The sequence below is a fragment of the Chiloscyllium plagiosum genome, chromosome 3, assembly GCF_004010195.1.
Source record: "Chiloscyllium plagiosum isolate BGI_BamShark_2017 chromosome 3, ASM401019v2, whole genome shotgun sequence".
Lineage (NCBI taxonomy): Eukaryota > Metazoa > Chordata > Chondrichthyes > Orectolobiformes > Hemiscylliidae > Chiloscyllium > Chiloscyllium plagiosum.
This window is the reverse complement of record NC_057712.1, coordinates 10866233-10882396: the sequence shown is the minus strand read 5'-3', so window position 1 is coordinate 10882396 and position 16164 is coordinate 10866233. Positions and strand designations below refer to the sequence as shown.

General features: G+C 39.3%; 3 protein-coding genes across 3 annotated transcripts in view; 1 reads left to right on the top strand and 2 right to left on the bottom strand.

Moving 5' to 3' along the window:
* The window catches only part of LOC122540897 (meprin A subunit alpha-like), a 42528-nt gene extending 40579 nt beyond the window's left edge, over nucleotides 1–1949 (bottom strand). Inside the window, exons 1-5 of the mRNA XM_043677176.1 lie at nucleotides 1756–1949; nucleotides 1651–1675; nucleotides 1485–1538; nucleotides 1260–1300; nucleotides 1086–1161 (exon numbers count right to left, since the gene is read on the bottom strand). Of these exons, the coding sequence (XP_043533111.1) occupies nucleotides 1086–1161; nucleotides 1260–1300; nucleotides 1485–1538; nucleotides 1651–1675; nucleotides 1756–1821 (262 nt within the window). The 5' untranslated portion in view covers nucleotides 1822–1949. The remainder of the gene's footprint in view (nucleotides 1–1085; nucleotides 1162–1259; nucleotides 1301–1484; nucleotides 1539–1650; nucleotides 1676–1755) is intronic.
* A 7341-nt stretch (nucleotides 1950–9290) lies between these two features.
* LOC122540893 (ankyrin repeat domain-containing protein 66) lies at nucleotides 9291–14524 on the bottom strand. Its single transcript, XM_043677162.1, has 3 exons — nucleotides 14384–14524; nucleotides 11648–11876; nucleotides 9291–11183 (listed from the first exon to the last, which is right to left on the bottom strand). The coding sequence occupies exons 1-3, from the start codon at nucleotides 14520–14522 to the stop codon at nucleotides 10922–10924; spliced, it is 630 nt and encodes a 209-aa protein (XP_043533097.1). The 5' UTR covers nucleotides 14523–14524; the 3' UTR covers nucleotides 9291–10921.
* Nucleotides 14525–14599: 75 nt separating this feature from the next.
* The window catches only part of pla2g7 (phospholipase A2, group VII (platelet-activating factor acetylhydrolase, plasma)), a 75609-nt gene continuing 74044 nt past the window's right edge, over nucleotides 14600–16164 (top strand). The window contains exon 1 of the mRNA XM_043677147.1: nucleotides 14600–14683. The gene's annotated coding sequence lies outside the window, so the exon portion shown is untranslated. The remainder of the gene's footprint in view (nucleotides 14684–16164) is intronic.

Sequence of the window (16164 nt, the reverse complement as noted above, 5' to 3'; positions counted from 1 at the left end):
AGGATGGGTCAGCATGTTTGCAGATGACACAAAGGTTGGAGGTGTCGTTGACAGTATAGAGGGCTGTTGTAGGCTGCAGTGGGACATTGACAGGATGCAGAGATGGGCTGAGAGATTGCAGATGGAGTTCAACCTGGATAAATGCAAGGTGATGCATTTTGGAAGGTCGAATTTGAAAGCTGAATCCAGGATTAAGGATAGGATTCTTGGCAGTGTGGAGGAGCAGAGGGATCTTGGTGTGCAGGTACATAGATCCCTTAAAATGGCTACCCAAGTGGACAGGGTTGTTAAGAAATCATATGGTGTTTTGGCTTTCATTAACAGTGGTATTGAGTTTAAGAGTCGTGAGATCTTGTTGCAGCTCTATAAAACTTTGGTTAGACCGCACTTGGAATACTGTGTCCAGTTCTGGTTGCCCTATTATAGGAAAGATGTGGATGCTTTGGAGAGGGTTCAGAGGAGGTTTACCAGGATGCTGCCTGGACTGGAGGGCTTATCTTATGAAGAGAGGTTTACTGAGCTCGGACTTTTTTCATTGGAGAAAAGGAGGAGGAGAGGGGACCTAATTGAGGTATACAAGATAATGAGAGGTATAGATAGAGTTGATAGTCAGAGACTATTTCCCAGGGCAGAAATGACTCACAGGAGGGGTCATAGTTTTAAGCTGGTTGGAAGAAAGTATAGAGGGGATGTCAGAGGCGGGTTCTTTACACAGAGAGTTGTAAGAGCATGGAATGTGTTGCCAGCAGCAGTGGTGGAAGCAAGGTCATTGGGGACATTTAAGAGACTACTGGACATGCATATGGTCACAGAAATGTGAGGGTGCATACATGAGGATCAGTGGTCGGCACAACATCGTGGGCTGAAGTGCCTGTTCTGTGCTGTACTGTTCTATGTTCTATGGTCTATGTTCTAAGTTGATGTGTCGGTAAGAATAATTGGATACTCGCAAGTATTAAATCTCAAGTAAAATAATATTAAGGTAGCAATGTTACTCTTCTTACAATAGATACTCAGACTATGATGTAAATTAATAGTACTTCAATGCCTTCTCATTATCGACAAGTTTACATAGAAAAAGTTACCAAGGTTGTCAGCCAGAATGTACGGAATAGGGAATTTCCATCTCGATGTTGGATCTTTAAGAGCATTCCGTTCCAGCTGTAACAGAGTGAGTAAATCAATAACATATTCAGAATTGGAAGTATACTGTTATAAATTGATACCTTAGAAATCAATGTAATGTGTCTCACACTTACACTCTGTACAATGTCGCCTTGAAACAGAAACCTTGGGGATTCTAAGAACAAGGTAATTAGAAAAGTACACCAAATGCTCTGCCCGCTGATCAAAAACATCACACAAATAAAAACATATAAATTGAATTAAGATGAAGAATTTTAGGTTATATTCTTACTAGATTTGAAAGAATATAGACTAAAAGGTGATAAAGAACAAGCTTTCTGTTTAAATTTTACACCTACCTAAATTTATTTTTGGAATGTCATCTCGAAAATCCCCAGGATCTACATCATAAACTGGTGAAGGAAAGACAAGATTTTAACAAGTTGACTTTCGCAATCTAAGAAGCAGTGAAAATTCTTAAAATATTGAGCAGGAAAATAAAAGGCAAAATATCTCAATATATACCATTCTCAAAAGGAGTATCTCTGATCTGGAAAAAGAAGATTGATATTTGTTGAAATAATGAAACAACAACAAATAACTTTTTAACCTACAAGAACTGTATCTTACCGCTAAAGTATTACAGTGGGTGATCAATAATGTTAAGCAAAGGGAAAACAGCCCAGAGAAGTTCATGATTGAAGTAAAAGATCCAAATATCTTAACAGTGCCGTGTTGTACAGGCACACTAAATTCAGTTTCTCAATTTCATGGACTTTGAACAGCAAATTTATCTTTACAGCATTCTTGTACCATGCAACTAAATTTCTCGTGATGTAAATCTGCATTACTTGCAGTATATTAAGAGGGCAACAGACATCCAATGATCTTCTTATAATAGTAACATAGTCATTCGGAGTTTAACTGTGTTCTTTCAAAAGATCATAGTCTATAGGTTACATAACTTTTTTTTGTAGATTATGAAAATAATACAAATGGCTAATGAATAAGTTACCTGAAAAAGTGAGAAATCCTTATAACAACTTTTCCTCTTTCTTCAACAAGAGTGCAGATGTATGTTTTGACAATTATCCAGCAAGTAATTCAGAGAAGGTAACATTGGAAGGTTTTTTGTTTGTTTGGCACCATTCTTGCCTTTGGGCCAGAAGATGGTGGCCTTGCAATTTTATGTTCACAACTCAGGCTGACCCCTCAGACTGTGGTGCGATGGCTCCAAAAAAGGCCAAACTGGTCCAAAGGTATTTGAATACTGTCCTGGGTGTCCTGGTGGATAGAGTTAACAAACGTTCAGTCCACTTTGTGGTAAAATGCATAAGGAGGCCAGCATACCAGACCAATTCTGCCTAGACAGAGATTGTAGCATGCTTCACTGCTCTGACCTCTATAAAACTGTGCTCTGTTGGTTGTCCTGTAAGTGATCTTTTACACTTCACAAAAATAATGTTACGACACAGGTTAAACTCTCCTGCTTAATTTAAACCAGCAACACAGAAAGGATTTATCCCATGCAGTAATTTGTGAAAATTCGAGAGGCCAAAAACTATTTAAAGTAAAAATTAACAACTTTATTTCTTAAAGTATAACAGTATTAACTAACAACTATTTACAACTCCTTCATTTAACCTATCTTTCACTTCCCCTTCTACAATATTAGCCCAATAAAACCCCCGATTAAGATTTACAAAACAAAACTTCTTATCACAAAACTTTCAATTTTCTCTGTATTCCTGTCTTTTCTTCTTGGGGATTCTGCTTCACAGATCACTGATCGATAAAGGTACCTTTAAGACAGCTATTTTTCTGGGCAGTGTGCAGATGTTGTTGGCTTGGCAGTTCTCCTCCCAACTGTTCAATTTTCCCCAGTCTTATACCCCCAAAGCATCAGATTGTGTCGTTGGCTTTTAAGATTGTCAATATACTCAATTTAAACTTGATTGGAATTTGGTATTTTTGAGGTATAATTTAAACTGATTGGCCAAATTCGAATTTGCTTCTTTTTTCCAGGCAACCAGCTACCCCAGTAACTGGAGCACATGTTACATTGTATCTTATTGAGAACACTTGGTGCTGTCACTGCTAGCTTTTAACTGTATTAAAGGTACAGTACACACACATCTTCATAACAATAAATAGTATCATCTTCTTTCATTTAGTTCTTTGTTACCTCTAACTCATTGGTTTACAACTCCCTCTAATTTGATCACTGCAAATGTATTTCACCAAGGGAAGTGGACTACAAGCCTCAACATTATATACATAACGTATGCTCATGGGCTGAGTACCATGTGATCCTTTCAAGATAATAAACTTGCACTTCCTGTTCACTCATTAGGGATGCCCACGACATCGCCTGCTCATGCATTCTCAAAAACTGTTCCTGCATCCATTTCTATTTTATGCAAGCCATCTCTTTAACTCATTTCTGGAAACACTGGCCCACAATTGGGCCAAGAAGGCCAAGACCAGTGGGAAGATGCAGTAGACATCAGGAATAAATGGTCAAGCTGTCCACAAAAGACTATAGCTGGTTTTGTGATGCTGATGAAACAGCTATAGGCCACTGACCCAATGAGCTATTTAGTACTCTGTTCTTCTTAATTGAGCACTACCACTTTATAGCCTTTCTTCACCTTCACAAACACAGGCATGAGCAGCACACAGAAGATCTCAGGTAGAACCCCACATTATCAGAAGCCCCTCAGAGGACTCTTAGAGACCAGGCACCAACTCAGCCTCAGGTATAAGTCTTGCTGCTGCACCTAGCCATGTGATATGGTCAACCTACAGGAGAACATCAGGCAGATTAAATTGGACACCTTCAGTATTATGGAGTGAAAGATTGAGGGGCCTCTCCCCATTCTCACAACGTTATGTGAAATACTTGAACAAGAAAAGGGCGGCAGCTGGTTCAGAGACCTAGATCCAACAGAATGCTCAGTGGCTGTTGGATACGCACTCTGATCTCCATTCCATTTCTCTAGGCACAGGAGCTTTACAAAGGGTCAGTTAGACTCGAAACATCAACTCTTTTCTCTCCTTACAGATGCTGCCAGACTTGCTGAGATTTTCAAACATTTTCTCTTTTTTGGTCTCTAGGCACATTTGTTCAGCATCAATGACAAAATGAAATGCAGACAAGGTGGGGGATCTCAGCCTCACTGCACCTTTCTCAGGTAGACAGGATGGTGCCAGGAGGCACCCACAATGTGGAGGAAAGGCTAACAAGCACCCCAAAAATATCTTCTCAGAATGGTCCAAATGTGTGTGGTTCCTCTATCTCTTCCCTGCCTGTTTATTTCAATTCATGCATTAGTTCATGTTGAGGGAGGTGAACATGCATCTAGACAGGAGACTCTCAGCAGGCCTGGCCCATTTAGGAGTCCCTTACCTTGTAAATTCTCCACTCTCTTTTCCATCTGAACAATAGAATCATAACTGGCTACTGTGGGTTGTCAGGATATGGCAGTTATAATGCAAGACACAAATCCTTAGTTTATGTAACTTGGTCACTTGAGCTCTGAGTATCATTAACAGATCACAAGGTGGCAATCATTGGGGACAATATAATCCTAATGAATCATTATAAATGCATGTCTTAATTGGATTAGTGGAACAATATTGATTTACAGATTAACAGTGAATTGAAGGCATTTCGCAAGCAGTTTTATTCACTTGAATAATGATAAGTGAACAGTTCTTTAGGTGCAATGATAGTGTCCCTATTTCTGAGCCAAAGACCTGTGTTCAAATCCCATCTGTTCCAGAAATGTGTTCTAACATCTCTGAGCATGTTGATTTAAACAAAAATATGAGTTATGTGGGCCCTTAAATACTCCAGTGCTACATTCCAACCTCTCTGAAAAGAAACAGTATTTACAGCTCCCATTTTTGCAAGCATTTCCTTCCAGTTTCAGATCAATGTGGTAAGGTTCCAAATTTGCACTTGCATGAGTGACTTGCACACTTTGCTTGTGACCCACAATATCCCCCTATTCCTCTTGTCCCCGTTTTCAATGCCAAACATTTGACCCTTAGATTACTTACAGGCCCTTCGGCCCAACAAGTCCACACCGACGCGCAACCCACCCAGACCCATTCCCCTACATTTACCCCTTCACCTAACACGACAGGCAATTTAGCATGGCCAATTCACCTAACCTGCACATCTTTGGGCTGTGGGAGGAAACCGGTGCACCCGGAGGAAACCCACGCAGACACGGGGAGAATGTGCAAACTCCACACAGACAGTTGCCTGAGGTGGGAATTGAACCCAGGTCTCTGGTGCTGTGAGGCAGCAGTGCTAACCACTGTGCCACCGTGCCGCCCTCAAACTCAGCCTCATTTTGTGATAAGTCCCAGTTTTGAGCTGCTTCCAGCCTCAATGACCCCATGGGCCGACCCCAGTAAAGTCCTGGATTATGTGCCATCCACCCTGACTGACTGTGGCCTGGACGCGACTCTGAGGATCGAATTCAACATGTAGTGTTTAGTTCTCATGTTGAGTTTCAGCAGTCTCAAATTTATCAACTGGGAAAAATTAATTAAGAAGCTGAAGTTAATAGGGTCAGTTGTGTAATTAATGAGATACAAAAATGCTAATCAGCTTCTCAGCACCTGAGAACAAGAATTTGCCTTTGGACAAATGAGTCATTTTCACAGGTAAGTTGAATCAAAAATTGGTTCAGTAACAGGAAACAAAGGGCATGTTTCTTGCAAATGGTAAATTGTTTCCAGTCTAACTTAGATTTGCTGTTTATATATAAATGATTTAGACTCAAATGATTGGGAAATCTGCAGAAACACAAAAATTGGCTGGATAGTTGAAAAAAAATGGCTGTTGACTATAAGGAGATATCAATGGTTGGTTGGAAACTAAAGGAAATTCATTTCAGAGAAGTAGTAAGCTATGCATTTGGGGAGGACAAACAAAGCAGAAGAATACACAATAAACATGGGTGGCATTAGAACAAGAAAAGGAAATGAGACAAAATAAGAAATTGCTGGAAAAACTCAGCAGTCAGACAGTATCTGTGGAGAGACACCAGAGTGAACATTTCAGGTCTGGTGACCCTTCTTTGTAACTGTTCTGCTCAGAACAACTCTTCAGCTGTTTTTGGTGCAAAGATGCTGCCTGAGCTGCTGAGTTCTTCCAGCAATTTCTGATTTCCAGTTTCTGCAGTTTTTTGTTTTGTTTTAATCTTGGAGTGCATGTCCACAGGTCGATGAAAGTGACAGGACAGATAGATAATGTCAGAAAGGAGGCAGATAGATGCTTTCCTTCATTGGGAACGATATTGAATACAATAATAGGGATATAATTATGTAACTACATAATTATGATAGGCAACTAAAACATTAGTTAAGCCATAGATGATGTTTTATGAATGGTAGAAAGATTAGGGTGGACACAAGAAAAATCAAACATGTCTGAAATTTACTGCTTGGCTTGTAATTAAGATAGAAGCCGTCAACACATTTGAAAGGAACGTGGATCTACATCTAAAGTGCCACAAGCTGAAAGATTTTAGACCAAGTGAGATTAGAATGGGCAGCTAGTTTGTTCAATTGGTGCAGAAGGGCTGAATGGCTTCTTTCTGTGTTGTAACTTTTGTATGATTCAATGGAGTTGATGTGGTAAATTGGCACTGGGGTATACAATCAGCCATGGTCTAACTGGTTGGAGGAAGAAAGAAAATAGGAAAATAGGGAAAACAGATGTGACTGGGGAAGCTATTGAGTGAAGTCCCAAAAGGCCAATGCTTGAGCCCATTCTATTTCAAATATATATGCATGGCCTGGATATGAAAGTAATGCTATTCTAGATTTGCAGATAACAAAGCAGTGAAGACAAAAAGGGAAAGAGTGATATGCAATTCAGCAAGAGTAAAGGAGCTGAATATAATTCAAGTGGAGAAAGGCTGCAGAACAGAGATTTGGGAGTCCTTGTCCACAAATCTCAAAACTCTAGCATCCAGGTTCAGCAGATAATAGGGAAGATGAATTGAATGCTGGCCTTTATTTCAAAGGGTAATAAGAGCAGGGAGGTTTTGCTAAAACTTTGCAAAGCACTAGTCAGACCACAGCTGGAATGATGTGAGCAGTTTTGGGCCCTTAGCGAATGAAAGATATACTGGCATTGGAGACACTCCAAAGAGGATTCACTTGGCAGACACCAGGTACAGAGGAACTATCCTACGAGGAGAGGTTGAGAATGATAGGCAACTTTATTGAAACATACAGATTTGTTAAGGCACAGGTTAGATATGGATTCTAGGACCAGAGTGCTTAATTCTCAGAATAAATAAAACAAATGAGGATTTTCTTTTCTTTCAGAGGTAGTGAATTAGTGCAATTCTTCGTGGCAGAGAGCTGTTAAGGCTGGGTTATTTCGTACATTAAAGGCAGAGAGAGCGATTTTTAATTAGTAAGCGATTCAAGAGTTCTAGGGAATTGCAGGGAAGTGGACTTGAGAATGAATGGATCAGCCATGATCTCTTAAATGGCACAGCCAACTCCATGGGCTGAATAACCTACTCTACTCCGAGGTCGTAGTATCCCAGTTAGATTTTTATTTAAAGTGTAGGTTAAACATTTGCAAAATCATTATATCTGTAACAATCTTGACTAATTTAAGATTGGCCTCAAGTGATGTATTCATTACATAGTGCCTTAAACTCTGACATTGCACAAATAGTTGGTCTGATATAAGAGTAGGAAACTCTGTTAGTTTTGGATTGATTGATTCAACTTTACACTGGGGCAATAAATGTGTGTGCTGTCTAACAAGTAATGGTACACCTGAACAGACTGATTTATTTTCACCACCACACATTTACATTTCAGGCTGCATGTGTAGGAAGCAAATGTAAACCCATACCACTAAATGTAGATTAACTGATTTGTTATTTCATGGTTTATTGGCTCTTGATAACTACTTTGTCAGCAAATCTAACCACCTTACCATGCTTAGAATAATCAAGACAAAACTGGTAGCATATTCACCAAAAACAGTGACTGCAAACCAACTCAAAAGTTTAAATGCTTTTGAATGGCCTGACAACTATGATCGGGTACTGTACAAAGGAGAGTTCTTTCTCTGTATCTATCAATGAAGAATGTTTACCATATAGGGTCAAGATGACCTACCTATCCAGTAAGAGTAAATAAATAAAGATACTTTCTAATCTCATAGTTTAATTACAATTATGTTTAGAAATGGTTGTTAGTGTTTATAATTAATACCTTTACATAGCAGGCACAACAAATTTAATGGCTCTAATCACAAATAAGTAAACTAAGTGTGACATAATAGGTGGGTTCACAGGCAGGTGGATGGAGCAACAGAGGTCAGGGGAAGTCAGGCCAGGATGCTATTTCAGGTAGTCAGGGTTAGTCGGTTGTGGGAGGGAATAATTGGGGCGTGTGGTATTGGTTAGGGAATTGGTTTGAAAAGTGACTGGTGTTTTCAGTGGAACAGTTTTGTGGTTGAAGCCTGTAGCCTGATGGCAGTCAGAACATCAGAATGATAAGTGGGAGATCAGTGTGAATTTAGGGTTACCAGTTTTGGAGTTACCAGGAGTTATTGGTTTTTTAAAAATAGAATTTCCTGAGAAACTATCCAGAAAAGTCTCAACAGGCCTGTCCCAAATCCCTGACTTGGGCTCAGAGAATTTTGTGGAGGGTCAGAGAGTGCAAGGGACTTTCCCAACATGTTCTAACTTCCTGAGCAATTTGCACACAGGTCACCACATCAGTACTTCCATAGGGCACTGACTTGTATCTCTGGTCCCATAACCAGTCTCCAAGAATCTGCAGACTAGAAAGTTTGAGCTGATATTTTGGAGGATAATCTTTCAACTAATCAACTCCTCTAGCTACCTCTGCAGACAAACTTCAAAACTGATCATAAGCTTAAAATCACAATATACTATGTCAAAATTTTGTATCGCCATGTGAAAATAAACTGGCTTTAATATAATCTATTGTTCATGGATATAGTAAGATCACCAGTAACTTTTCTGCATCTGTTTTAATGAGTTCACCAAATGGTAGGGCTGCGTAAAACTAAAACCAAGTTACAAGAAGAGAAACAAAGTGTAAACAAAATAATTTAACAGAAAATGCAAAACATAAAGATTTGGAAAGTAAGTCAATGGGACATTTATTTCATTGTTTTGTGAATCAACTAATTAGAATAAAATTACAACAAAAATCTTCCCGTTTCTAAAACTGGAAAGTAAATAGTACATAATCAAATGATTTATAAAACCAAATGTCTACATGTTAAATATACAATTTCTGAAATATATTAACCTTCTCAGAGGAAAAGAACCATCAAATAACCACTGATCACAGACAACACTATCAGAACACAGGAAGAGGCATTTTCAGTTGTAACTATAAAATTTAAATTGAGTTTGTAAAAATAATCAAAAATTTCATCAGTAATTCAAACATTTTTCATTATTAATCTTCCAACCATAAAGAGTTTTAAAAACCAACAGAATAGTTGAACAGTCAGTAATGACTCTAAAACAAATAAATTTGAGTTACATTGTATAAGGGATATGATTGCATAACAATATAGAGTACTGGAGTACCAACTGACATTGAAAAGCATATGTGATGTTTCACACTACTAAGTTGTCGATCTAAGTACAGAAATCAGTACCTTTGGGATGTTAATTAAAATATTATGCTATGCAGCAACAGCTTGCATCGTTTCTGACAAGAATCACCACAACTTGCATAAAAGGGATATGAACTTGTGAATTGTAGATAATCTGAGTCAGTGTTAGCAAGGTTGTATTTTGAGAGATTGATGGGGATCTCACCTACCAGTGGGAGAAAAAAAACAGTGGGAATCCCCTCTCAGTTCCATGATGGAAATCCAACAAAATCAATTGTCTTTTAGACAGTTAAGTGGCCACCTTTCCGCCCACCACAATTGAGGTGCTTGATGGTAAATGTCTTGCCCACTGAGAGTTACTGGTCAATCAGAGGACAGGATACTGGTCACTGGTTGGAATTTTGGCAAGAGCAGGGGTTTAAATTTCACTGATGTATTCACACACCAAGGCAATAATTGGTACCACAACCCAAGCAGAGAGCCTAAACACAAGCAATCTCTTAGGAGGGCACTGGCAAACCCAACAATGTTAACACACGAGGATATGGATGCATAGATACATCTGAATAGGGATCCAAAAGATGACGGATGCACTAACTCTGTGGAATTTTTATCAAGTGTTGTGCAGGTTTCAAGAGGAAATTGTTTTCAAACATGAAGCTTGAAATTTCAGTTACATCAATATCAAGTGACTTTGGGCCACATTCTTGGATGTAAATAAATCTACTGAAGTGCATTATTTGACAAAAATCTAGAAAACCTACGCAAGATAGATTTTTTTGAGAGGTGGTAAAAGTAGGTAAATAAGTAGAGAACTTGGAATATCTTTGAAGTGGCAATCAATGAAGTATTGATGTTTCAGTGTTAATGCACTGTAAATTTCCTCAAAAGAACTGATGCAATGTCATTCTTATTCCACAGTTATAGAAAGTTTTGTGCAATGCAACAAACTAAAGGCAGATATACACCACACAATTATGATATTCCTATAACAATACAGGTGCCTTTCTGCAGTGTGCAAAACTACATTGATCAAGTTTAGTTGGCTGCTTGTTCTTATTCACACCAGAAGAAACTATCGGTTTAAATGACCTTGGGTAATGCTGCCGAACTGGTCACTAATTGTACCTGACCTGGAGCTAGATCTTACCTTTCCTTTTTTTTTCTACAAGCCCTATTAATATTTGATAACTTTCCTTTAGGAGTCGCTGTCTTAGGTCTCACTGTACAAGTGCAGCCTTTGTGCTTTTGTTGAATGCCAAATACTTTGTTACACTTATTCTGGGAAGCTGCTCTCATTTCAGCCAGTTGTTCTTCTTTCTGGATTTCCCACTCTTCATCTGTGTCATCTAATACAATACCTGTCGTTTCAGCGACTCTCCTGTAATTGGAGCATTCTTGCTCAGCTCTGCAAATAAACAGAAATTAGTTTATGCGCTATAACACATTTCAGAAATACAAATGCTCTCAGTTTTTCTAATTTTACAATTTATTTCAAAAATTGTTACTCTCAAGTTTAATTATGTTCACCATTTAAGTATTGTTTAAAAATCTTGGCCTCAAAATTTGACTTCCTTGTACTTTTTTTTAAGTCAAATCCCACCCTTGCCATCCCCACCCCAACCCCCACCTGTCTTGCTCCACTCCCAGTTACTACCAGTATAAATTCCAAGGTCCATATTCATACTAAATTTAGCTTATGTCATTAACGTGATTGGGAAATTTGATCACTGGATTCATATAGGTTAATCAAAATGTTTTATAAAATGTTTCCCAATCTTTCATCATTATCTATTTGAGTTCAAGAACGGTGTAATAACCATTATTACAGAAATAACAAACTATCGACAATATTTAAGTGCCACCACTTACACTTCAAGGAATTTAACACAGTCTTTCTGCCCATATATATCTGCAATTCTTTTAGGGGTGTCCCCATAGAGATCTGCTTTGTCAATAGGAGCGTGTAGAGAATGCAGCATTCGAAGGACGGATAATTTTCCAGATTCTGCAGCAAAATGAGCCGCAGTCCATCCAGTCTCAGTTCTTAAGCAAGATCGAGATCCATTTGTGATAAGAAGTTTAACCATGTCTGGTTTTCCTGTCAGTGAAACAAAATAAGGTAGTCACATTAAAGGTTAAACATGATTTACATAAAACTTAGTTAAATTCTTCAATCACATGCACAGCTCTGTTTGAAACTTTACAACTGAAAAAATAGCTCCATTTAATTGAATTGATCTGGGCAATTTAAGTTTTGACTATCCTTTCAGGTTCCTGGCAAAAATCATTCTTTGGAATATCAATAGATTCCTGCATTTTTTTTCCTTATTTAAAACGGCCATCTCTATTAAGTGTTTGCCCTTTTTTGCACAAACTGGGATAACTCTCCATGGGACTTATTCAAAATACTTTTAAATTAATAAGTTGGTAAGAATGACCAAAATGCTGGATTTTTGTGTGACCCTAAAAAATCATTTCAGGTACAGAAACAATTTGGCAAGTACACATGAATCAAAAGCAGAAGTGGAGAAACAAGGAAGGTGGTTAGAAAAAGATAGATCACATCCAACCTCCAAAATAGAAAAATACAGAGATCAAAAAATATGTGTCAAGAGGATAGCTTAGTGGCTAACTTTGTTACTACAATAATGTTATTTACATATTTTCTGATCAACCTGTTCAGAGATGTTATTACACCCCTCTGGAGCAGGTAGGACTTGAATGGGCTTCCTGACCCAGAGGTAAGAACATTACCATCGCACCACATCTCTTAGCCTACAACAAATTTGTAACTTTAGTTGAAGTTGCAAGCAAGACATCTGACCCCTAAAAAAATTAAAGCCACACCATTAACAGCACATACTAATTTTGTTTCAGTTTTATCTTAAACAATAGCCTGGATGTTGGACTTTATTCAAAAGGAGTGAAGACTTCATGTAGGAAAGCCATGCTACAACTTTACAGGGCACTGGCGAAGCCATATACAGAGTATTGTGTTCAATGTAAGGAGGAGTATACTTGCAGAGAGAAGGTTCACTAGGGGGATTCCTGGGCTAAGATTAGAAAAATGAACTTTTGAAACATAAGATTTTGAGGAGGCTTGAAGAATAAATGCAGAAAGGATGTTTCAACCTGTGGGGAAATATAGAATAGTTTAACCATAAAAGTTGAAGATAATGACAATAACTAATCTTAGGAATTCTCTTGGAGAGCAATGGATGTTGGGTCATTGAATATATTCAAGATTGAGTTTGACATCACATCCTCCAACCTTGAAATTAGAAAAATATAGAGATAGAAAAATACGCGTCTAGAGGATCAGCCGAGTGGCTAACTTTGCTAACACAATAATGGTATTTATATATTTTCTTTAACTTACAGGAAATCATGGGGTGGGGGTGACTGACAGGAAAATGGAAGCACTTTCAAGACAATTAAGGCCACAGTTAGATCCAACATAAAATTTATTAAATGGTGGAACAGTCTTGACAGACTGAATGGCCTACCCCTGCTCGTACTTTTTATGTCACCAGATTATAGTCCAACAGGTTTATTTGAAATCACAAGCTTTTGGAGTGCTGCTCCTTCATTAGTTAAAGTGAAGAAAAACACGGAGGCACAGAATTTATAGACAGATTGACCAAAGGACTGTACAAATGGTACGAGTGATGGGTCAACAAACTGACTTTCCAGGTGATCAAAAATGTCAGACAGTGTGAGTAAAGTGTCACCAGCTGAACAGCAAGTGATGTGATGACCGATGATCCAATTAATTGAAACAGAGGTAATTACAAAAAATAAAAAATGGTGCTAGAAACAAACTAAATGGCTGGAATAATATGATAGGTATAAGAGTTGCATGCCGAGGATCTAATCAAAGTAATAAACAACCAAAAACTGTACAAACTAATTAAAGTAGAGAGATCATGACAAGTTACCAAGGTAATCATGTCAAAACAGGACAGGTAAGGAAGATTTTACAAATACAGAACAGTATGTTGGGGTTACATGTAGTGTCACAACTCACAACATTTGTACATTCATTTGATTTCTTTGCCTGTGTGCTTTTCTTCACTTCAGCTGAAAATTTCAAATAAACCTGTTGGACTATAACCTGGTATTTTGTGACTTCTGACACCAACACCAACGCCTCCACATCGTGCCTTTTTTTTAATGATTTTGGGATCTAATGAACTATCAGCATCCACTGTCATTATCCCTAATGTGAAAATGACTACAAATTCAATATATTGGATCTTCACAAATTAGAGAGGAGATCCTTGTACAATGTTAAAACATTAAATTGGAGTATCTCTCTGGACATTAATGTAATATTAAAGGGTTAAACTGCACCGAGTGAACATTCTGGAAGTGGGTGGAGATGCAGGAATGCGGATGACTCCCACCCCATTTAGACAGTCACTTGTTACTACTCCCCCTACTATTATCAAATTAAATTATCGTTCAATTTCTTCCATTCAGAAGTACTTTCACAGCCATCCTCCGAAGCTAGGTGACAAGTGCAGTGTGAGGTGAGGTGAGGTCGGACCCTGGCAGCGCCGTCCCGTCCCGTCCCCTCCCCCCGCCGGGGCTGGGTGCCCTGACCTTGCACCGCCGCCCAGTGCAGCGCCGTCCTCTGGCTCCAGTGAGGGTCCTTGCCGTTGGGGTCGCACGTGCCGCTGCGCAGAATCTCCTCCACCAGCTCCGTGTTACCGGCCGCTGCCGCCGCGTGCAACTCGCTCATCGCCGCGTCTCCCTGGCAACCGGCCTGGTGCGCGCGCGCGGCTCCACGCCCCGTCCGAGCCGGCGCACTGCGCACGCGCAGGGGCTGGAGCTGGAGCCGGAGCCGGCTTCGTCTGAGTCCTGTAAGAGAGGTTCAGTGGTTCCAATGGAGTCTGTTTGAAGGCAAGTGCTTCCCCTCAATACCATCCCCTCCCCTTGTTCTGCACAAGTCACTTGGCCCGTTTATTCATATTAACTTTTCGACAGCTGCAAGTTAGCCTCTTGTCTGTAGTTCAATCTGTATGGCCCTCCCTCCACTGGGGAGACACAACACAGACAGGGTTAAAAATCACACAACACCAGGTTATAGTCCAACAGGTTTATTTGGAAGCACTAACTTTCGGAGCGACGCTCCTTCATCAGGTGGTTGTGGAGTATAAGATCATAAGACATAGAATTTATAGCAAAAGCTTACAGTGTGATGTAACTGAAATTATATATTGAAAAAGACCTGGATTGTTTGTTAAGTCTCTCATCTTTTAGAATGACCATGTTGGTTTCAGTTCTTTCATATGTAAATCACAGAACTTTTTTGAAGTTACATTTTCAAGTGAACTTTAACAATAGGTGCCATGTTGGCCCAGATAATGCATCGAAGATGTATGGTGCCATGTGTGAGGCTGTCTGTGCCCCAATGTTCAGACTGATTCTAATCTAAAAAAGGGATTTATAGAATCTTACATGGATTCGTGCAGTTTTTTGAGCAAACACAAATGTAATCCTGAAATTACAAATTCATCCCACAAATTTATATGTGTGTGTATGGGGGTGGGTGTGAGTGTCTGTGAGAGAATGTGTGTGTGAGTGTAAAGGGGTATAAGTCTGTGAGAGGGTGCATGAGTGTGTGGGACTCATCACCTGCCAGTTCTGACGTGCCACAGCGAGAAATCGTAATGACCGCCTCAGGAGACAGACACGAGCTGCAACCAACAGGGTACCCTTTGTTGTCCAGTACTTCAGAGGAACTGAAAAGCTATGGCATGTTCTTTGCAGCCTGCAACACATTGTTATGGGGAAAATCATCAATCTCGGAGTCAGAGTTAGGGTTCAGAAACAGTTTATTGTACAAGGAAACACCGGAGCTCCGGGGAGAGAAAGACACTGACAGCATAGTGGTCAGCTGCAATTCTTCTCTCGACCCAGAGCATATGTCAAGATACTTTTATACATCTTGTGATGCGAAAGGTCAGTGATGAGATTATTGCCTTTTTAGCATGATTTATTTATATTAATCATTGCAGAATCGTTGATAGTTTCGATATAGTTCCAGCACAGCCTCTGTTAATTTCAGAGCGGTGTTTTGTTAGTTTCAATGCAGACATTTGTCAGTTTCAATATCTGTGTGGAAGTCCATTGTTGCAGTAGTGGGCACTAATCACTCTTCCTGAGAAGGATGATTACTGAAGGATGATTAGCAATTCGTATTGAGTCTGTATCAAGCTGTTAGCATTTCTATCAAAGGTGGAAATGTGTTGCTGGAAAAGCGCAGCAGGCCAGGCAGCATCTAGGGAACAGGAGAATCGACGTTTCGGGCATTAGCCCTTCTTCAGGAATGAGGAAAGTTGGTCCAGCAGGCTAAGATAAAAGATAGGGAGGAGGGACTT